The following is a 23,089-nucleotide window of genomic DNA, read 5'->3' as shown; positions in this document are numbered from 1 at the left end:
GCTGTGAACCTTCCATAAAAGTTTTCATAAATAGACCCCTTTGCAAAATTATAGTGGAAATGTGCCAAGTTTGAATTAAATGTCTGGATAACATTTAGGTATTTTAGGCCCGGTCACGGCTGCCGGTCCCCATAGACGGAAGTGCAGTTTGTTGTGAATAGCCGGGGAGAGAGTAGTCTGAGACCAGAGGCTCTCAAATCCAGATCAGGCTGGAAGGACAGCAGTTTCTGGCAGCAAGAAAAGTGTTGATTTTAAAGTGAATCTGGGACGTTTATTACAACGTAGCACAGGTAGCTGTTCTATACACATCATGAAAAAGTTCCACTTTAATTTTACATGGCGGTCTATTTATAATTCTTTTCACAGAAGGTTCGCACAACTTTCACCCAAGATGCACTCATTTTTCTAATTGGATCCTTTCGAATCCTGGGTAAATGTTATTTGTATTCATTTATAAATGGACCCCAAATTATTCAACACTCACTGTCCCACTGATAAAATAAAAACTCTATTTTGTAAAGCAAAGGTTTTGAAAATATCACCACAGACCACACATCCAACTTGTTGGACCTTGTAGGCCTGTTTTGGGCTTTTGTTTGGTAGCCCATTATTATTTTCTTTTCTTTTTTTTTTCCTTTTTGGAACTCCATTGAAATGGAAATAAACAGAATTTAGAACATTCAACATATATGGAAACAAAAATCTTTCTTGGATTTGGTGCTGACTTATGTTTATCCCACCAGGCGATCTTGAGAAGAAGTTTGAAGTCAACCAACACAATCCTCCCTCTGATGAAGAGAGGACACAGTAACAATCTGGAGTTTTTTCTCACAAACATCGGAAAGGTCTATTTGAGCGGGTATGAATGATTGTGTTGTCCCAACCTCAGTTGCTTCTGTATTGTTCAAACTGTTGCAGTCCTGTTATAAACGGATGTTGCCATTTGGTTCTCCAGATAATCAGATGTTTTCTTTCCGCAGGATTAATGTCCATTGTAATAATCTCTTTCCTCCGGTTGAGTATCCTGTGCCGGCCGGAACTCCTCTCATCTCTCCTCTCGTCCAATGGGACCACAGCCAGACTTGGGATGTCCCCAAACCCGAAGATTTCCCTGCTGGTTCAGGGGGATCCACATCGACCACAGTCTACAATGTTGGTAAGCTGAAGACACAGTGACATAGCAGGGGAAGAAAAAATTGTTTAATGTAATATTGCATACATTGATCTAGAAGAAGACATACAGTAAAAAAAAACATTTTTTTTAAATTAAAACTCTACTTATGGATGCCAATTTATAGTTGAATATATTTTTATTGGAAAATGTACAAATAAAACATTCACAGTGTGTATGGACCACAAAAAAGAAAAAAATCAATGAAACAATGAATTATATCCATGGACAGCGCCTGTCTGAAAATTCAATCACAAGGTTGGTTGTGGCCAGCTCAGTGGATTGCTTCAAAAAGTCCTGGATTCTTTCTTGGATGCACAGAATATAACTGGATACTAATATTTATAGGTAAAGGATGATCTAGGGAATATCCGATTGCCTCTCGGGGGATCGGGAAGGAATTTTTTCCCTGCAGGAGCAAATTGGATCATGCTTTGCTGGGGTTTTTTTTTTTTACTTCCTCTGGATCAACTGTGGGTATAGGATTATAACTTTTTTTTTCTACTATGGTTGAACTGGATGGACTTTTGTCTTTTTTCAGCCAGAATAACTTTTTTTTTTTAATGGTTGAACTGGATGGACTTTTGTCAGACTAACTATGTAACTATCATGAAAGGTTCTGATAAATATAGACAGAGTAATACAATTTAGACTGAAACCTTACAGTAACATGTATGCTCAGTCTAAAAATCGAATGTTCGGTGTATTGTAACACAGAGACAGAATAGCAACAAAAAAATAAAAGAAATGTATGTCTAACAAATGATGACTGATTTGCATGTTCATGAGGGAAATATGTATTTGATCCCCTATCATTCAGCAGGATTTCTGGCTACCAGGTGTCTTTCATACAGGTAACAAGCTGAGATTAGAAGCAGTCTCTTAAAGGGAGTGCTGCTAATCTCATTTTGTTACCTGTATAAAAGACACCTGTCCACAGGAGCAATCACACAATCAGATTCCAAACTCTCCACCATGGCAAAGACCAAAGAGCTGTCCAAGGATGTCAGGGACAAGATTGTAGACCTACACAAGGCTGGACTGAGCTACCAAACTATCGCCAAGCAGCTTGGTGAGAAGGTGACAACAGTTGGTGCAGTCATTCGCAAATGGAAGAAACACAAAACAACTGTCAGTCTCCCTAGGTTTTGTGCACCATGCAAGATCTCACCTGGAGTGTCAATGATCATGGGAACAGTGAGGAATCAACCCAGAACTACACGTGAGGATCTTGTCAATGATCTCCAGGCAGCTGGGACCACAGTCACTAAGCCAACAATTGGTAACACACTACGCCGACAAGGATTGAAATCCTGCAGTGCCCGCAAGGTCCCTCTGCTCAAGAGAGCACAAGTCCAGGCTCGTATGAAGTTTGCCACTGAACATCTGAATGATGCAGAGGAGGACTGGTTGAAAGTGTTGTGGTCAGATAAGACCAAAATCGAGCTCTTTGGCATCAACTCAACTTGCCATGCTTGGAGGAGGAGGAATGCTGCCTATGACCCCAAGAACACCATCCCAACTGTCAAACATGGTGATGGAAACATTCTGCTTTGGGGGTGTTTTTCTGCTAAGGGAACAGTACAACTGCACCGCATCAAAGGGACGATGGATGGGGCAATGTACCGTCAAACCTGGGTGAGAACCTTCTTCCCTCAGCCAGGGCATTGAAAATGGGTCTTGGATGGGTGTTTCAACATGACAATGACCCAAAACACATGGTCAAGGCAACAAAGGAGTTGCTCAAGAAGAAGCACATTATGGTCCCGGAGTGGCCTAGACCTTAATCCGATTGAAAATCTGTGGAGGGAGCTCAAGGTTCGAGTTGTCAAATGTCAGCCACCAAACCTTAATGACTTGGAGAGGATCTGCCAAGAGGAGTGGGCCAAAATCCCTCCTGAGATGTGAAACCTGGTGGCAAACTACAGGAAACGTCTGACCTGTGATTGCCAACAATGGATTTGCCACCAAGTACTAAGTCATGTTTTGTGAAGGGGATCAAATACTTATTTCCCTCCTGAACAAGCAAATCAGTCATCATTTGTTAGACATGCATTTCTTTAGAATTTGTTGTTGCTATTCTGTCTCTCAGTGTTACAATACACCTACCATTCAATTTTTAGACCGATCATTTCTTTGTGAGTGGGCAAACATTCAAAATCAGCAGGGGATCAAATACTTATTTCCTTCACTGTATATAGTCTCTGATTATCTTCTGTTGCATGTCTGTTATCTGTGACATTCTTTAGCATTACATTAATTGATGTACAGCCCTTTGCTGATGTCAGGGGCTAAACTTTATGGCACCCTATATCAAGTAACATGACCACCACTGATCTACACCCTTTGTCCAAGGCTTTTGTGGACAGAGGAGAACTTTATGTAGGTGCTGACTTCCAGCAAAAGGTTTATAAATTAACTTTTATGTTTTTTTAAAGAATTTTTAATGGACATTGTATCTTTTTTGCAGATATGAACCCTGATTCCCCAGATATTTTTATGAGTGGACATTGTATTGATGGTCGTGTTCTGTATCCTGCTACCGGGTATCTTGTTCTGGCATGGAGGACGCTCGCAAGGTCTCTTGGTGTGGTCATGGAGCAGACCCCTGTTGTATTTGAAGAGGTCACAATCCACAGAGCAACAATCCTACCTAAAACAGGTGAGATGATGTGGTCACTGAAAATGTGCATATCTTTCCTTTTAAAATAAACCTGTCACAAGAGAAAATATGGGGGCTGCACCTGCTTACCTCTGTGATGAACCACTAGCTTCAGTGCTTCCGGACTCACTGACTAGTAACAAGTATCCATATCATAAAAGTCATAGAATGGTCAAAATCTTGTTCTGGGTCAATGCCTTAATGAGACTTAATGTATGTATTTTAGAGGGATGGAATGAAAGCCAGGTTGCTAACATTTTCAAAAGCCAGCAGCAGCAATTTCCTTTACAATCTCATAATCCAGTCCCAATTAATTGTTAGTCTCATGTTGGTCCTTGGTGGGTCTAAGGCAAGTTACAATTTTACCTCTTTAACTAAATGGGCCTGTATAGATGTACCAAAAAAGTAACTTTTCCTTTTTGTTTTTTTTTTTCTTTCTGCAGGCATTGTTCAGCTGGAAGTTCGACTCATGCCAGCATCCAAGCGGTTTGAGGTCTCGGAGAGTGGAAACCTAGCAGCTAGTGGTAGGTCAACAAATAACATTTTGTTACCATGAAGCTCACCTCTGCACCAAAAACGTAGAAGCAGAAATGCGCAGAAATAAAATGTAATAAAATTAACTTTCTAGGGAAGATTTCCATCATGGAGGAGAACAGCCTGAATGATTTCCGCAAACAGAGGACAGATTGTGTGAAGGATAACAATGAGAAGGAAGATTTCCTATTGTCAGATAAAGATGTTTACAAAGAGTTGAGACTGCGAGGATATGACTATGGACCAACGTTCCAGGGAATTATTGAGTCCAACAGTAGAGGTGAGATGTTTTTGTGTATTCTTGGTGAAGAAAACTGGGTGTTGAGTTACTCTTTCTGGGTCTCCTCTGTGTTGGGTTCCCAGATCTGCACAACTGCTGTACTCATATTAAGGGGTTCCCGCCATCCCTGTGCTGAGTTCCTGGGTCTTCACAGTTGCTGTACCCATTATGAGTGGTTTGCTACATCCCTGTGCTGGGTTCCTAGGTCTGCATAACTGCTGTGCTCATATTAAGGGGTTCACGCCATCCCTGTGCTGAGTTCCTGAGTCTGCACAACTGCTGTGCCCAATATCAGTGGTTTCTTCCATCCCTGTGCTGAGTTCCTGGTTCTGAACAACTACTGTATCCATTATGCGGGGTTCCCACCATCCCTTATCTGAGCTCCTGGATCTGCACACATGCTGTTTCCATTATGAGTTCCCATCATCCTTTCTCTGAGCTCCTGAGTTGGCACATCTGCTGTTTCCATTATGAGGCGTTCCCACCACCCTGCTGGATTTTTCACTTGTTTTATTATATTTATTTCAGGTACCTATATAGCACCATCAATTTATGAAGCGCTGTACGTATATATTGTACATTCACATCAGTTCCTACCTTCAAGGAGCTTACGATCTACGGTCACTAACTCAAATTCATGCATACACATACTAGGGCCAATTCTGACAGGAGGCAAATAACCTATCAGCGTGTCTTTGGAGTGTGGGAGGAAACCAGAGTACCCGGAGAAAACCCATACAGGAACAGGGAGAACATGCAAACTCCAAGCAGAGTTTTATATTATGCAAAATGTAACAGGAGGAGCTGAAACACACAAATGTGGGTGGGAATACCCAAAACACCCAGGCAGACAGGAACAAAGTCAGAAAATATAACAGGGAGATCTCACTGTTAGAATAAACAGGGCGTATAAGAAGCCAGGGGCTGATCCAGCCCACCATGTTCCATCAGTAACTGAAAAAAAAAAATATTCACTATTGGGTGGAATGATCCTTTGGTTTCAGCTACAGGTGGCAACTGATGGGTCACACCTTGGCTTCTGATAACTCTTGGGACTTCAGGTGGGAGAGAACTCTACTGAAGGTCCTGCCCCCCTTGTACTGGTTGCAGAAAGTGAGCACACCTGGAAATTCAAAAAGTTGGTTTTTACAATCTACCTACCTACTTTATATATCATACAACAAATACAAGAAAAAGGGAAGTTTGACACCATTGTCAGTAGGCCCATAGTGGAAATGTAAAAAATGCTGAATTTCTATAAGGGTGAAATAGCTGCGGAAGGTGATGTAGTTAAGTCAAATATAAAACTAATCGCTGTATGATGTCTTAGGTGACAGAGGGAAGTTGCAATGGACAGGGAACTGGGTGACATTCCTGGACACCATGCTGCAGATGTTGGTCTTGGGAATAAAAGGTCGCAGCCTCCGATTACCAACAAGAATCCTGTCTGTACACATCGATCCAACAACACATGAGGAACACGTGTGTTCAGGCCCAGATGACAAGAAAGGTACATGATTTTTTTTTTATAATTTCCCTTCTGTGAATACATATTCTTGCTGTAACCTCATATGGAAGAGTTTTGAACGGTTGCCATGTTTAATATAGATTGTGATAACTTTGCTATACAGCAATTTAATTTTGAGTAATATGGAACCCTTTTGTGGGCTATGAGGGTACATTGACACAGACAAGCATTCTACTTTTTTTGTAAAATCTTTGCAGCCATTGAGCAATAGTTCCATTATCTCCAAAGAACCAGAAAACATGACAACGGCGCTGGTGTCAATCATAGCATCAGTGTCATTAGAGGGTAAAGGTACAGTGGAAGCTGGATCAGCAAACACAACTATATGTTGGGGTTTTTTTTTGTGGCTAATTCAAGTAAAGAAAAAAATTTGGCTATATTTGTAGAAGTAGATGATGACACATCGAAAGATATTGAAAGTAGATGATGACACATTGGACAATCATGGTCCATGGAGTTCAGCCAAAGTCAAGATGGATACTAAAGCTGCCTTCTTCATAATTTACTCTTGAACATCTATTAAGCCTAGGGACTTAGAAGTAAAAAGTGTTTTCCTAAAAAAACAAGTCAAGGCATCCTACTACTATAATGTATGGTTTCATTCACCTTTCCTTGGACAATGATTCTACTGCATGAAATCTTTTTATCTTACTAGTACAGTACAGTACTCTGGCTTGATATTCTAGACCCTGGGTTATAGGCTGGAACCTTCCAGTGACTGGACACTGGCAAAGCTTTTGAGGACCTTCCAAAACACTACCCCACTCCATGAGTCCTCGTTTTTTTTACTAGTGTCCTAAGGTGACAGACATTTTCTCCCTTACGGAGAAATCACTCTTAGCGTAGCTAGTTTATTATTTGACTTCAGACTCTTCAATCAACTGTTCACTGTCTATTTCTTATCATTGTAGATGTACCGGTTGCTGTTAACAACTGTTTGGAAAGGATAGTATCTGGAGGTGTTCAAATATCAGGACTCCATGCCACCACAGCTCCCCGCCGGCAGCAGCAGCAAACTCCACCAACACTGGAGAGCTTTGTCTTCACCCCGTACTTTGAAGAAGGTTGTCTGCAAAGAGACAAGGACCTCCACACTCTACTGGAACACTGTACAGGTACATGGTATACCAGGACAACACATATCAACCAAAAAAGTTTACTCAGACCATGTTATTGTGACTCTGTTGTCTTAAAGAAAAAACTGCTAAAACAGATATAACACAGACAACTCATACTAGCAGCAGCTTCAATGTCCTGCCGCTATGTCCAAATCATGCACTATTCTGATACTGGTAGGGTCGAAGCTTGTCTTCTCCATCCCACCTCCCGCTCATTCCAGTTGGCCCATCACTATGATGAGTGGCTTAACTGACCAACAGACATGATTCAAAGTGCTGAAACTTTGCCTATCAGAATGGCTTGGGGATCCAGGCATTGTGGTGGGAGTGGAAGCCGCTTCAGGTGTATGTAGACAACTCTGTTACATTAACAACCGCCGCATGGCGCCACAAACTGCTAACCAAAATCAAATTAATATTACAATAACACAATATTAATAATTAACTTAAGTGAAGACATTCGCACCACTGCAACCTTTAAATAAACAGATCCTTATTATCACTTACACCAATATACAGTGTACAAGGCTGCGCAGTAGCTCTATAATTATTAGCAGTGACAGAGTCACTTAAAGAGTAATACGATAGTACTATATAAAGTGAATAATACTACACTTCAAAATAGAAAGACTGATATACATCTAGTTGTTTTGTCCTGCAGATAAGATCTGTGAACTGGAATTGAAAGTGGCACAACATGGGCTAAAACTGGATATTTCTGGCACCAAATCTGCAGTAAGTGGCCAGAGGAAGAAGCCATTGGGAGTGTCCTCCGACCAGGGTCTTCTACATGTCCTGACAGAGATCTGCAACCTGGAACTCAATGGCAACCTGCATTCGGAGCTGGAAGAGACCCTTCTGCAAAAAAGTAGTCAGCTCCGAGATGATTCCTTACTGAATGGGCTACTTAACTCTTCCAACCTCAAAACTTGTCTAGATACAGTGCTGGAGAATGGCAGTGCACACAGGATCAAAATCATTGAGGTAAGTGCAGATAGTACTATGACAGAACTATGCTTTTCCACCCCATGTATGTCAGTATGTGATCTAGCCTCTGGAAAAAGAGGGGAGGTGGTAAAGTTTAGCTTTCACCTTACAGTCACATGTCAAGCATTGATCTTACATTTAAGATCAGTTGAAGACGCTTCCGAGTTCCTCCTGGAATTCTTCCCTGGTTCTGCATCAGTTTATGACACTTCTGAGTTCTTCCTGTGATTCTTCCCTGGTACTGCAGTTAACAATTCTTCAAGCTGCTTTTGCATTTCCATTGACTTGTATGAAGAAAACAGGATTGAACCAAACAAAAGCCTGTGTACACTGGCCCTTAGCTTCATGTACATGATTGAAAAAGCTAATGGTTGTCATCTCACAGGGTTCAAATACCTGTTGACCCTGCCAGCGGGGCCGCTGTTAGAAACCACAGGGCCCCACACAGCCAACCTGACAGGTCCCCCTAAACCACGGGACCCCATACAGCCAACCTGACAGGTCCCCCCAAACCACGGGACCCCATACAACCAACCTGACAAGGCCCCCCCCCCCATTCCCACAAAAAAAAAAAAACAGTTTACTATGCTTCAGTTATGAATGAACACAGTGATTGATTTCTACCAATCACTCATTGTGTTCATTCAGGAAAGGAAGGAGCTGGTAAATGTGACACATTTACCAGACCCTTCCCCCACTCTCCATCCTGAAGGATCCTATCAGGGGCGGACTGACCATTTGGAAACTCGGGCACTGCCCGAGGGCCCGGGGTCAGTAGGGGGCCCCATGAGATGCCCCTGGTACCTTTTTCATAGGCTTTTTTGAGTTTGGGCAAGAACACAGGGGCCCCATGTTCCCCTATTGCTCGGGGGCCCCATGAGTTGTCAGTCCGCCCCTGGATCCTATTGTATGCAGCTGATGGGAATGAGAGGAGGGAAGTTGGAAACATTACAGGGGTGGGGGCAGTAGGGGAAATGTATGGTGTACAGGGAGGGTGATTGGTGCACCAGGGTGGGGCAGTTACTGTAGCTGTTTCGCTGTATGGCCCTCTCTGCAGCAGCTGAAAGCCGGCTTCTTCCCTCTCCCTTTCGCTTGCTTTCATCTGCTGCAGAGAGCCATACATGGGATCGGTTCCAGTAATTGTCCCCCCACCGCGCCGATCACCCTCCCTGCTCACATCCGATTCATCCCTCTGCTGACCTGAGCCTCATACAGGAGGACTGGTGGTACCCCCTTAGCCACGGCTCTGCCTGCCATGGAGAGTCCACCTAATGCAATGCCCCATTATGGGGTGACAACAGTGTTGCACTGCTCTTAAGTTCAAAGGTTCAGAGCAGAGTTGTCACTCTTCTATAGGCTGTGTTTGCTTGTATTATAGTAGGATGGAAAATATTGCAGGGGGCATGTGGCTATCAGCATTATTGCTTCTGAGTCACAAGCCTGTACCTTGGCAATCAACACCTGGTCACACCTAGTCCTGCCCACTGCTTTCTGAATTGGCAGCACTGCCAAACCCTTGCACTCTGAGCTGCAGTGTCTGGGAGGGGAAGCATGTGAGACACAGATCAAGGAGGATTTGGCTCAGTCAGGGAAGCTAAAGGAAGTTTTTGTTTTGTACATCACATAGTAACTGGATTTGGTACTTGTTTAGACTATCACACAGGAGCCTTTAGTTGTACCTAAAAATGCACACAGATGACATGACAATGCTGAGTTTCCAAAATACACAAAACATTACCAACCACTTAGGTGTCCGTTTATGACACAGAGAATAGCTGCGATTCAACGTATCTCAGCTATTCTCTGGTCATTCACAGTTTATGACACTCAGGAGATCATGTCAGCCCTTCGCTGGAGATCTGTGTTCTCCCTCCAGATTCTCTAGCCCAGAGCTGGAGAATCGGAGGGACCGAAAACTAAGCAGAGATAATCTACCTCTGCTTATTAAACTGATCTTTTACTGTAATCTCGCGAGATTATAGTAAAATGAGCCGTTTTTCAGAGTTTGTAGACCGTTCTCCAGCGTTTGGAGACCGTTCTCCCTTAGTTCTGATAACTGCTTCATAAACTGCATTCACAGGAGAACTGTGTTCTCCGAGAATGCTGGAGAACTGAGCAGCGATCTATTACCGCTGGTTCACAAACGGACACCTAAGTGCCCAACTGAAGCCATAGAAAAAAAAAAATAAAACATTATACTGACAACATTTTGATACCGCCACTCAGCAATTGTGCAGTAATGTATAAATATCACCACCAAAGCTTGACCTTGCTGTCATGTGAACTAGATAATCGTATAGACCTGGTCAGACACACCCAGCATGATAAGGTCATTGCACATGATACTGATGTATGAATTCCAGATCTTCCTAGCAAATATTCCTGCCCAAAAACACACAAGACATTTATATTTTTTTAAAGTTCACCAGGTGCTTGCTTGTTGAGATTTATAAGCCTATGTGTACACGCCCATTGAAAGCAATAAGCTGCATTCAGATCAGGTAAAGGAAAAAAAAACACTTGCAAGTCTAAAAATGTGGCATTTTTGCTGCCTGTGTGCAAGAGCCCTTGGTGTGTGAGCCTGTTTAGCCTTTACTCATGCCAGCATAGACCACTAATAGGGAGAAAATATACAACAACCCTTGGAGGGAAGACCTTACCCAGGATCCATTCACAGCAGAACAGTAGGAGCAAAGAGGAGAATCATTCAGTCTTCTACTAATAGAAGAACACACCAAGTAACTCATTCCATTCTGAGAAGTTTTATTTTGGAAATCATGTGAACAGTCCATTTGCAATATATAGTCCCACTTAGATGGGATTTAATATGTGATGGGATTTTCAACTCTATTGAACATTTATGAATTATTCATTTTAAATCTATTTATTTTTATCAATTAATATTGATTTTTTTTTATCAATTAATATCAATTATTTTTTAGATTATTTATTTATTTATTTTTTATTGATGTATATTAATGAGTTACACATTTTATATATTTCTATATTTGGAGAAATTAGGGGTAATTATTTATAAATTATAGAATTATTATTTGTTAAAAATTGATTTTAATTATTTATTCACGGTTCTAATTTAAGGGCGCGGCACCATTTTCCTTTTTAATAGGCAGTGCATTTCTACTCAAAGAAAATTGTGCTTGAAAGCATTTCCAGGTAAAATCGGCTACAAATCATAGCCTATGCCAGTATAGGGCTATAAAGAGAAAAAAAAAAAAAACCATGTGAGCCTTCCAGTGAACTTTCACATTGCATTAGCGCTTTGTAAACTTTCAATGAATTTGTCTAACTGTACCCCTTTCAATATCGTTCAGACTCTCGCAGGAAGCGGCCACTTATCCTCCCATGTGCTAAGTCTTCTGAACACCCAACCAATGCTACAGGTGGATTATACAGCCACTGACCGGACACTAGAAACCCTCTCAGAGCTGAGCGCTGACCTTGAAGTGGCAGGAGTGGCTGTGGAGCAGTGGGACCCATTGGTTTCACCACCTAACAATTTAACAGGAGCCGACTTGCTGGTGTGTAACAGCTCTGGACATCTGCTTAAAGACCCAGGACAGGTTCTCCCCAATATGGCTGCCGCAGTGAAGGAAGGAGCATTTGTTTTGCTGCATACGCTTCTGAAAGGAGATATCCTTGGAGAAACCATAGCGTTCCTGAGGACGCAAAATCTTCAGCAGAAAGATGGGCTTCTCTCTCAGGTAAGATGCAATAAATTGGCACTCCGTATTCCACTGGATCAAAGTGTCTGTAGGAAGATCTGTTCTTATTCCTGTGGCCTCCAGCCAGGTCCTTCCTCTTACTAGAAACAGTAAAAGAAGGCTTTAATGTGCGTCAAAGACAGTCATCCCTTTGGGCACGCATCATAACTTAAGTGGCCTGTACAGATCCCAGACCTCAACCCTACTGACCACCTTAGTGACGAATTGCAATGCCTATTGCAAGTCAGGTCTTCTCGTCCAACATTAGTCCCTGACCACACAAATGCTCTTCAGGTTTCCCACAGACACACTCTGAATTTATGTGGAAATTCTTTCCAGAAAAGGGGAGACTGGTATAGCCACAAAGGTTGGGAGGGGGGCAACTCCATATCAATGCCCATGGTTTTGGAATGGGATGTCCAATATGCTTACAGTATATAGGTGTGCTGGTCAGGTGTTCACAAACCTTTTGCCATATTGTGTCTTTACAGTAGAGACTATATTAAACAATATATCATGATTCTTTAAACCTATAAGAGTACTGCAGCACAAGCCCAGATAAAGGCTGTAAAGTGGCACTGGGAATTATTTTGAAATATTGGCAACCTTTTTTCTTCAAAAAATATGGGTTTGTGCCCAAGCTGATAGACAACAAGGCTCATGCAGGTTCATAGAAAGCTCTCTATTGCATCATGTGAGGTGAAATTTCTTTTTCCCAGGTTGATTCCTCTTTAGTCATGACATGTTATGGAAGGGGTGTGGCTGCACAAATTCAAATGTTTGCACATGTACATGGAAGTTAAAAGCCAAACTCCTAGCACAAGGAAAAAAACTACTCATGCAGTGGGCCGTCTCACACTGAAGGGGCTAAAACTCTAGGATAGAGTAATAAGGTGTAATTCTTACACCATTCCTCCCTCCGGCAGGCTCGCTCCATCTATGTGACCCGTCCCCCGAAGCCTCCTCTCTAAGGCACTCTCGGCCACAGCTGCATGCCTACCTCTTCACATACAGTGTAGATTTAATAGCCCTTCCTTGTATGCAAAGGCACGAGGGACCACCCACTGACCAAAGCATGAGGGGGAAGAGGACAGCACTGGAGTGAAGAATCTATTAAGTAGCACAGATTCTTCATCTACCCCCTACAAGCATTTTACCCGTACAGTGCAGGGAGCCCTACTGCAAGAGTTTTTTTCCATGCCGGAGTTGGGCTTTAAGGGTGTGAGGACCAGATTTGTTTTTTTCAGTGATGATTGATTTATGTGGCCATTTAGGAAAAAAAATGTTTAATTAGCTGTAAAAGGGTAAGCAGTTGATGGAGTGTTATTTAGCCTGAGGGTATTTTAGGTCCTGTGGTGGCAAGGCCTTTTTGCTTAAATTCCAAGATCTGCACACCTGTTACAGCCATCATGAAGAGGTTCCACTTTGATGGTTGGGTTTGGAATATAATTTATACTAAGGACAATCCAACTAGAGGATCAGGAACATCTACAAGACCAAAGTGGGTAGGAAGATAGCCAGGAACTATTGCAGGGAGATGCCATTAGATATAGGATGTTATGGAGTGATTAATCCCACGGACTCACAAAAATTCGATAATGATCCAGTCTAGGTGACTATTACAGGCCCATGCAATTCTGTAAGAAATTAAGGTCACAGTTTGATGATTTGTTTTTTTTTCTGAAGATATTCTGTAACGGAAATACTTGTTTAAAATTATATGGGTCTGAAATAATCGCACTAATTGGATGATATTTTTTGGCGGATACCAGGTAACTCCAGATCCTAAATGGAACTGGGTAACCATTTAAAAAAAAAAAAAAAATGTTCTCCACTTACAGCTGAAATATCACTTTAGGGTAGGTGGACATGGGGGAGATTTACTAAAACTGGAGCACTTAGAATTGAATCAGGTGCAGCTGTGCATGGTAGCCAATCAGCCTCTAACTCCAGCTTGTTCAATTAGGCTTTGATAATAAAAACTGGAAGATGATTGGTGCTGCAGAGCTGCACCATATTTTGCATGCTTCAATTTTGATAAATCTCCTCCATTGCATCTGGTGGAGTGAAGGTTAAGAGATACTAAAAGCCTAGTAATGGTTTTCTATCCCTGACAGGCAGAGTGGGAGGAATTGTTTGAAGCCTCCTCTTTGGATTTGGTTGCCGTGAAGAAATCTTTCTACAGCTCTGTCATTTTCTTATGCCGTCGACGTGGCCCACAGAAGACGCCTATAACTCTGTCCGTGGAAGACATGGATTGTTCATGGGTGGAATCGCTCAAGGTAAGCTGTTTTCAGGGAGATTATAAATTCCACCATGGCTGCATATCCTGATACTTGGTTATTGGGATGTCCTGTCTCTTTATTCCTCAAGAGCAGCCCTTCTGGTGCTGCCAATAAACAAAATCTGGCTATTTCTATGGCTAGGGCTGCTGTTAGAAACCATGGGGTCTCATACAGCTGACCTAACAGCCCCCCCCCCCCAAAAAAAAAGTTTACTATGCTTCAGTTATGATTGAACACAGTGAGTGATCGGTACCAATCACTCATTCATTTAGGAAAGGAGGTTGCTGGTAAATGTGACATATTTACCGCACCCTCTCCCCACTCTGTATTCTGAAGGATCCTATTGTGTGCTTGCAGCCACCTGTGGAAAGGGGAGGAGGGAAGCCGGCAGCACTGTGGGGGCATACAGGGGAGCCTGGGCAGCAGGAGGAAATGTATGGTGTACAGGGAGGGTGATGGGTGCTGCAGGGGGCAATTACTGGAACTGATCCCCTTTATGGCTCTCTCTGCAGCATCAGAAAGCCACAGAGAGGGAGAAGAGAAGCTGCTGCAGAGAGAGCCATACAGGGAATCAATTACAATAATTGCCCCCCTGGCATGCCAAATGCCCTCCCTGCCCACATCCATTTCACCCAGCTGCATGGGCCCCCTGCTGGCCTAGGCCCCATACAGGAGGACTGGTGGTACCCCTTTATCCACGGCCCTGGGGATGGCCCATGGTATAGCTAAACCAGGTACATTTTTCCATGCCATTTTTGCTTCTGCAGGATGGTCATGTTATGACACATTACGGTCATGTTATCAGACTATATGGTCATGTTATGACACATTACCAGCTGAATACCCTAAGCTTGTGGAAAAGATTGCAGAGGAACCATCCATCAAAATTCAGCATCTTTATTCTCCTGCATTGTTATTAATACCTACACAGCACCAGTTCTGAGCCTCTAGTAGCTGTGTTAGAGAACAGGTGACTTTTCTTAAAGTATATGTGAACCCCTACCTTGTAAAACAACCCATTCAGTTTAAAGGTATAAGAGGTATAATACTTGCCCATTCTGCTGCTGTGCTTCGGACTCACTTAAAGAGCAACGTCGGTTAAATAATTCTCACCATCTAACACACTGTTAGCGGTCTGATCCTCCATTGCATGCTGTGGTTCCATTTGCTGGCTGATACTGTATATCAATACAGGACACAATCAGATGGAACCAAGAAGTGCCATAGTGGATCAGGTATCCAACTGAGGTGTGTTGGTCCTAAAGATAGAAAACTGTCTCACTGTAATACTGCAGAAGGATAAACCTAGTGAAACTTCATTGTTATCTACTCTTGTGATCATTTCCATGATCTCCTGTTATATAGAATGTACACTATATTGCCAAAAGTATTAGGTCAGCCCTCCAAATCATTGGATTCAAGTGTTCCAATCCCCTCCATGGCCACAGGTGTATAAAGTCAAGCATCTAGGCATGCAGACTGCTTCTACAAACATTTGTGAAAGAACGGGTCGCTCTCAGGAGCTTGGTGAATTCAAGCGTGGTACCGAGATAGGTTGTCACCTGTGCAAGAAGTCCATCTGTGACGTTTATTGGCTACTAAATATTCCACGCTCAACTGTTAGTGGGATTATAACAAAGTGGAAGCAACTGGGAACAACAACAACTCAGCCACCAAGTGGTAGGCCACGTCACATGACAGAGCGGGATCAGCGCATGCTGAAGCGCACAGTGTGCAGAAGTCACCAAATGTCTGCAGATTCAATAGCTAAAGACCTCCAAACTTCATGTGGCCTTCAGATTAGCACAACAATAGTGTGTAGAGAGCTTCATGGAATGGGTTTCCATGGCCAAGTCGCTGCATCCAAGCCTTACATCACCAAGTGCAATGCAAAGTGTCAGATGCAGTGGTGAAAAGTACACCGCCATTGGAAAAGTGGAGAAGTGGAGACGTGTTCTCTGGAGTTACCAATCATGCTTCTGTCTGGCAATCCGATGGACCTGTCCGGGTTTGGCGATTGCCAGGAGAACGGTACTTGCCTGGCTTGGCCCCTTAGTTCCAGTGAAGGGAACCCCTAAGGCATCAACATACCGAGACATTTTGGACAATTTCATGCTCCCAACTTTGTGGGAAGAGTTTGGGGATGGCCCATTCCTGTTCCAACATGACTGCACACCAGTGCACAAAGCAAGGTCCATAAAGACATGGGTGAGTAAGTTTGGGGTGGAGGAACTTGACTAGCCTGCAGAGTCCTGACCTCAACCTGATATAACACCTTTGAGATGAATTAGAACGGAGACTGTGAGCCAGGCTTTCTCGTCCGACATCAATGCCTGACCTCACAAATGTGCTTCTGGAAGAATGGTCCAACCTTCCCATAGACGCCCTCCTAAACCTTGTGGACAGCCTTCCCAGAAGAGTTGAAGCTGTTATAGCTGCAAAGGGCGGGCCAACTCAATATTGAACCCTACGGACTAAGACTGGGATGCCATTAAAGTTCATGTGCGTGGAAAGGCAGGCTGACCAATACTTTTGGCAATATAGTATATATTATAGAATTCGTGATACCACCACCCACCCAAAAACAGCCAAGCCTTGTTTGTTATTGCCAATGTTTTGTTTGTGCCACACAGGAATTAATGGCGGATTCTACTGATCACCATATTTGGCTTACTGCCCTGAAGCAGCCAAATTCTGGTATTGTTGGCATGGTAAACTGTCTGCGCCAGGAACCTGGGGGACACCGACTCAGGTATTATTGATGTATTTTATAGACCTAATTTAATTAAGGGTTGCTTTGTAATTTTTGGGTTCTCTATCAAACCAACCTCTGCTGACACCACTGTGCTTTTGTGAATAAAGTAAATCACAACTGTAAAATGGACTCACACACAAGTTAGGATAAACCAATATGAAGTTTATAGTGGATTTAAAGGTACCTTGATCAAAAAGAACAAAATGACACTGATATATGCAGCAAAAACAATCGCTCTTAGCAGTTGTGAGCAAAAGTAACAACATTCACAGTAAAGTAACAATAATTGTTAGCAGGCCTGCTTTCAGAAATAATCCACTGCCTCCAAACTGAGGGGACTGCTGAATCCCCAGTGAGCAGAAACAACTATCAAGAAACAGGTAAGCTCACTGTGGGTCCTTAGAACTAGATGACAAGGATTAGATGTGAAGGAAGGAGAATTCTCATTTGAAATCGAGCACTGTCCCTTTAAGAACACTACAATGTCTTCTATGTGCTTCTTGGGGCCCAGTTGGCATAAAGCTGAGCTGAGGTGTGGAATATAGTTCCTTGGGATGATAACACAAGCACAGAGAAGGAACAAGGGAGATTTAACACTTTTCCTCTTGATGGTAGTGAATTAGGTCCCCTTTAAAGCTCTAAACATGGGAAGACGTGGAGTACTGAATAGCAACAATTGGCATAAATGTCTATTGGCAAAGACAGCCCCCTCTCTACATCAAAGGCAAAAATCAACAATAATGGGAATCTTGCTTTATTGAAGAAAGGAAACTTGTTGTTTCAGTTGGCACTGCTGTATCCTGGCCTGCAACTGTATGTCCTGTAGTCAGCTTGTGCAATAAACTGTAATGTAGGTGTATCTCAACGATGGTGGCTGCGAGAACTAGGCCGCAAACTGAGGCAACTATATGTAATGTTCACAACTATGTGTAGGTAGATAGCTGAGGTGGCAAACTGTCAGTAGTCACTTGATTTAGTGGGTGTATGGGTCTCTCTCACCTGACCAAAGTAGTCCAGGAGATCATAGCGGTCTGCAAATGGGGTCAGTCCATGGACTCTCCGGCTCAGACTCATGTTCTGGTCTCCTGCTGTCAGATTGGCCTGCTGGGCAGCATGGCAGACCGGGAGGTCAGTAGTCTTTCTGGCCTTCCTTTCTTTGCAACCCTGGCTCCACGACCTAGTTCAGCACTTCAGCCATCAGCAGACCTCCTTCAGTCTCTCCCTACACTCTCCTGGTCAATCTCCCGGGTTTTTGATATTTATATGCCCCTGCCCACACACTACCCGTCCTGGGAAATGTAGTCCTTGAATGCCCTGCTCACCAGCTGAGTCCTGCTGTGCAGCTTACAAGCTCCAGAGTGCTGTTCTGTCCTTGTGAGTGACCCTGAATGGCAGGCCACCGCTATCTAATGTCCATTTTAATGTATTGTAAGTAATAACATTTCAATTGGTTACATACAAAATACTTTAAGGCAGAATATCCAGTAAACTCACATGCATGCATTATAGAACAGATTGGCAGAGTGGTGGGGTCTTGATGCAGAAGGTGAACAACTAGTTTCTGAGCGTTTATATGCATTGACACCATAAATAGAAATCCAAACACCTTCTCAGTGTTCCTTAAGCTCAGTGGCCTAAGGGGTATATTTATGTACCAGGACTCCTTGCCAAGGTGCAGCCAGTGAAATGATGTTGCATCCCCAGGATATAAGCAGTCCAATTCAGGCAGTTGGGTGTGTTAATTGTAGTTGAGTTATTGACTGTAAACACAAGCCCATTTTCCTGCAGAGCAGCTAAGAATAGATAGATAAACAAGTGAAAAGGGTGCCACCTGCTGGAATATAAATAATAAAAAAAATTGCAATATTTCAAAAATTATTATTATAATAATAATATTAATTATTATTAATATTATGTATTTTTTCATCCTGAACGTAATAAATAAAAAATCCATACAAAAACACTGCACATTCCTTTTAGCGTATTTACTTTTAAACAATACAAGATGTATATTCATGTTGAGTTTATCAAATTAAGCAGCTCTTAAATAATTTAATAGGTATTCCTTTCAACACAATTGTAACTTGTGATTTTTGCTCCAGGTGCATCTTTAATTCTGATGTGAAATCCTATGAAATGCCTGATAAGGGGCTCCAGCAGTTGCATAGCAAAAATTTGGTGATGAATGTTTACCATGGTGGGAAATGGGGGTCATTCCGTCACGTTCCCTTTCAGAAAGGTGAGTAGCATGCATCTATTCATACGCTTTGAGATCATTCAATATACTGTATATATATATGTATGTATGCGTGTCATTAGAGGTGGCGGTTTCATAAGTGGAATTATTTATATCAGTCCTTGAGGAGGCTTGCAGTCTATTGCCTCTATCAGGGTCATCTATACACACTGAGGGCTGGATTTACTAAATACAAATAGACGCTGCACTTTGCAAGTGCAGTTGCACACATTTTCCCCAGAGTTTAGTAAATGCGGCAGAGTTTCACTATGTAAAGAAGGAGGACTAGAGAGGGGTAAAGAGAATGGTTTGGGTGATATTTTGAGATGAGGTTGGTGATGCAGCTCAGGGCAGAGTCGTGGATGGCACTATACTGTATGTTTGTGTTTTTAATTGTATTTGCTGGGTGAACAAAAGACAGTGGAGGGATTGGCAGAGAGGGGTGGCAGATAGTGTTGGGCTCGAACATCAGCCGTTCGCGTGTTTGATGAACACACGAAAGGTAAGAGCATTCGGCGGGCTGTTTGCCTACCTATGGGGACAAGAGCTTCTTCCCCCACAATCCTGGCACAGTTGTTGTGGGGGTCTGCAGGCAGGGCGGCTCATTAGCATCTTAAATAAGGGGGCACCCTGATGCTGCTCCCTCTCCCTTATGAATGGTAAGGTAGTACCCCTACCCATTCACTAAAGGGTTAAATTCAGTAAAAAATAGAGACCAGTCCTTTGAAAAATTCCTTTAATTGAACAAAAAACAAATTGTTCTTTAATAAAAACAAAAGGCAAAAAATGTTTTCATTGTTGTAATCCATCGTCAATCATGGCATCCAGTGTTGTCACACCGCCAATGACTCATCAAAATTAAAAAAAACGCCTGCTGACCTGTCCAGCACTCGCCGCATTATGACGTCTGACAATTTCTGGTCAGAAATAAACAATTGGGCAGAGGTAGCGGTGATGTTTGTGGTGAAAAAATTTATTTTTACTGGGGTCCCTCCTAACTTTCCCACCAGACCTAAAGGGTCTGGTAAGGCTTGGGGGGGAGGGCGGGGGGGCATGCTGTTTTGTTTTTTTAGAAGAAAATGTAATTTAAAATAAAACATGTCAGTCCTGCTGCAGCAGGTTCTATACATTGTACAGATGTGCAACTTTGCAGGTAGTTTAAGTGGACCCCCCAGGCATGATATTTAAAGGAATTTTTCATTTCTTCACTGATTCATGTTCCTCAGGGCAGTACCCGAGTCCCCATACCCCTTTTATGTCCAATAACTTGCGTATAAGCCTTCAAAATAGGCACTTTTGCATTCACAAGTTCAATTCCCATAGACTTGCAATGAGTTCGAAGTTTGCGGTCGAACGTTTATTTGGTTCGAACCAGGAGCAGACTGACAGCTCATGGGGCCCCCGGGCAATCGGGGATCATGGGGCCCCTGTGTCCTTGCCCAAACTCAAAAGCCTATGAAAAAGGTACCAGGGGCATCTCATGGGGCCCCCTACTGACCCCGGGCCCTCGGGCAGTGCCCGAGTTTCCAAATGGTCAGTCCACCCCTGGTTCGAACATTTGACTGCGAACCAAACAGGGGGATGTTCCAATCACTAGTGGTAGACTTACTTAGGCCAATCACTAGTGGTAGACAGTGAATGGTTGGTAAGGTGGTTGAGTCTGGTAGGAACATTCATGATAGACTGGAGGGGGGGATAGCTTGTGAAGAGGCCAACGAGAAGGGAATTGCAGTAGTTGAAAAGCCCGAATAAGTCAATTGGTAGTTTCAGTGGTTAAGAAGAGGCAGACTCTGGAGATAGTACAGAGGTGAAGACAGCAAGATCTGGACAGTGATTGAACTTGGAGCTGAAAAAAGAGGTCCCAGTCCAGGATCATACCTACCACCCTGGCCTGATAGGACGGACTGATAGTTGTGTAACAGATCTTGATGGAAAAGTCAGAGGGGGGCATGGAGGAAGTAAATATTATGAACTCACTTTTTTAGAAAAGTTTAGTTTCATAAAGTGCGGTGACATGCATATGAATGCCTTTATCTGGAAAATTCACCCTGAGCTACAGTTTCTTCCGCTGAGCTGGCTTACTCATCGGAGATGAAGATGTTCCCTAAACCAACTTTAACATATGTCCACTAATGGATGTAGACACCATTGGATCCCATACCATCAAACAAGAGTTATGATGTGGTGACAGCTCACAGGTTAAAGTGTGTGTTTGTGTGTATAAGTGCAAAAAGCAATTTGTTCAGAGTCGTCTGCAAGTGTCTACCTGCTGTCTACTGTCTCTGTCCACTTCTCATATTTATGGATATTGAATTTTGTTTGTGCAGATCAAGCTCAGGATGAAACTCCGTTTGCTTTTGTGAATGTCATAACCCGAGGTGACCTCTCCACTCTGCGCTGGATCGCCTCTCCCCTGCGTCACTTCCAGCCCACTAACCCCAATGTGAAACTGTGTAAAGTCTACTACGCCTCACTCAACTTCCGGGACATCATGTTGGCAACTGGGAAACTACCCCCTGACGCCATCCCAGGTAAGCTATAGCAGAAATCATAATGGTCAACCAGTGTATAGGAGAAGAATTCACTTTGCAACCAAAACAAGCGTTCCCATTGGAGAATTTCCCATCAGCTCTTGCAACTCTAAAATTTTGGATTTCCCATTGCATTCTGTCCTGCTGATAATGGTTACCAGAAAAAAAAATGTGTATCAAAATCTGACAGGGGTTTCAGACTTCCCCACTCTTTCCAAAACTAGGGGAAGAAGGCTTGGCTATTCAAACACTTTGAATTGTATGGCATGTAGATGGCATTGCATAACCTCTAGTTATTACACTGATGTACATTATGTGATTTGGAAAAGCTGATTTTAATTAGTATGTTGTCATGTTTTTTGTTACATTAATGATTATTCATTTAATTTCTTTGGGTTTTTTTTTAAAGGTGACTTGGCGCTGCAGCAGTGCATGCTGGGAATGGAGTTTTCAGGCCGTGATCCTGCTGGCAAAAGGGTCATGGGACTTCTTCCAGCTAAAGGTCTGGCTACCGCTGTGGATGCTGATCAGCGCTTCTTGTGGAATGTCCCTGAGAACTGGTAAATAAAACCAATCTATAATGTAGACAGTCCTAGGGCAAAGATTCACTTGATTGCACTTTTGATCCCATGCGTTCTTCCCCTGTTGGTCATACTTACCTTCTACAACCCAATTGTCCTCCAGAGCCAACTGAAGTACACAGTAGCAATCACCAAGGCTAAGTGATATCACATGAGGTGGGGGAGAGCAATGGGGTGTGAACTTTTTACTTTGCCCTAAGTGACCAAACAAAAGACCATTTTATAAGGATCAGACCGCGTAAAAACTGATAACTTTATTTCATATAGATACTTGTGGGTTAAACTACATGGATTTATAATATATGGCTCAAGTTATGTGGACAGCAGACTGTCAAACTAAACAGAGCTTCTTGAACACTCCATTCCAAAACCACAGGCATTAATATGAAGTTGGCTCTCCATTATGGCTGTAACAGCCTCATGTGTTCTGAGCAGGGTTGCTACAATATTTTGAGCATGTCTGTAGAAATTTGTGCTAGTTCAGGCATAAAACATCTGTGCAGTCAGGTTGAATGAGAAGACCTGGCTTGCAGTCAGTGCATCCCAAATGTGTTCAGTAGGGTTGAGGTCAGGGTTTTGTGAAGGCCACTAGAGTTCCTCCACACCAAACTCATCAAACCATGTGTTTAAAGAGCTGGGTTTTACACAGGGTCACCATCATGGTGGAACAGAAAAGGAACTTCCCCAATCTATCACCAC

General features: G+C 42.8%; 1 protein-coding gene across 1 annotated transcript in view; it reads left to right on the top strand.

The window, feature by feature from the left end:
- Window positions 1-23,089, top strand: part of FASN (fatty acid synthase) — a 133,622-nt gene that overhangs the window by 67,907 nt on the left and 42,626 nt on the right. The window contains exons 15-28 of the mRNA XM_089670659.1: window positions 744-859; window positions 981-1,156; window positions 3,642-3,833; window positions 4,277-4,357; window positions 4,462-4,647; window positions 5,978-6,157; window positions 7,087-7,290; window positions 7,955-8,277; window positions 11,613-12,002; window positions 14,120-14,284; window positions 16,921-17,039; window positions 19,145-19,281; window positions 21,606-21,809; window positions 22,219-22,369. Of these exons, the coding sequence (XP_089526785.1) occupies window positions 744-859; window positions 981-1,156; window positions 3,642-3,833; window positions 4,277-4,357; window positions 4,462-4,647; window positions 5,978-6,157; window positions 7,087-7,290; window positions 7,955-8,277; window positions 11,613-12,002; window positions 14,120-14,284; window positions 16,921-17,039; window positions 19,145-19,281; window positions 21,606-21,809; window positions 22,219-22,369 (2,624 nt within the window). The remainder of the gene's footprint in view (window positions 1-743; window positions 860-980; window positions 1,157-3,641; window positions 3,834-4,276; window positions 4,358-4,461; window positions 4,648-5,977; window positions 6,158-7,086; window positions 7,291-7,954; window positions 8,278-11,612; window positions 12,003-14,119; window positions 14,285-16,920; window positions 17,040-19,144; window positions 19,282-21,605; window positions 21,810-22,218; window positions 22,370-23,089) is intronic.

Source organism: Staurois parvus, unplaced genomic scaffold (assembly GCF_062004578.1).
Source record: "Staurois parvus isolate SC_StPar_1 unplaced genomic scaffold, SC_StPar_1.0 ptg000003l, whole genome shotgun sequence".
Taxonomy (NCBI): Eukaryota; Metazoa; Chordata; class Amphibia; order Anura; family Ranidae; genus Staurois; species Staurois parvus.
This window is presented reverse-complemented; position numbering and strand designations above follow the sequence as displayed.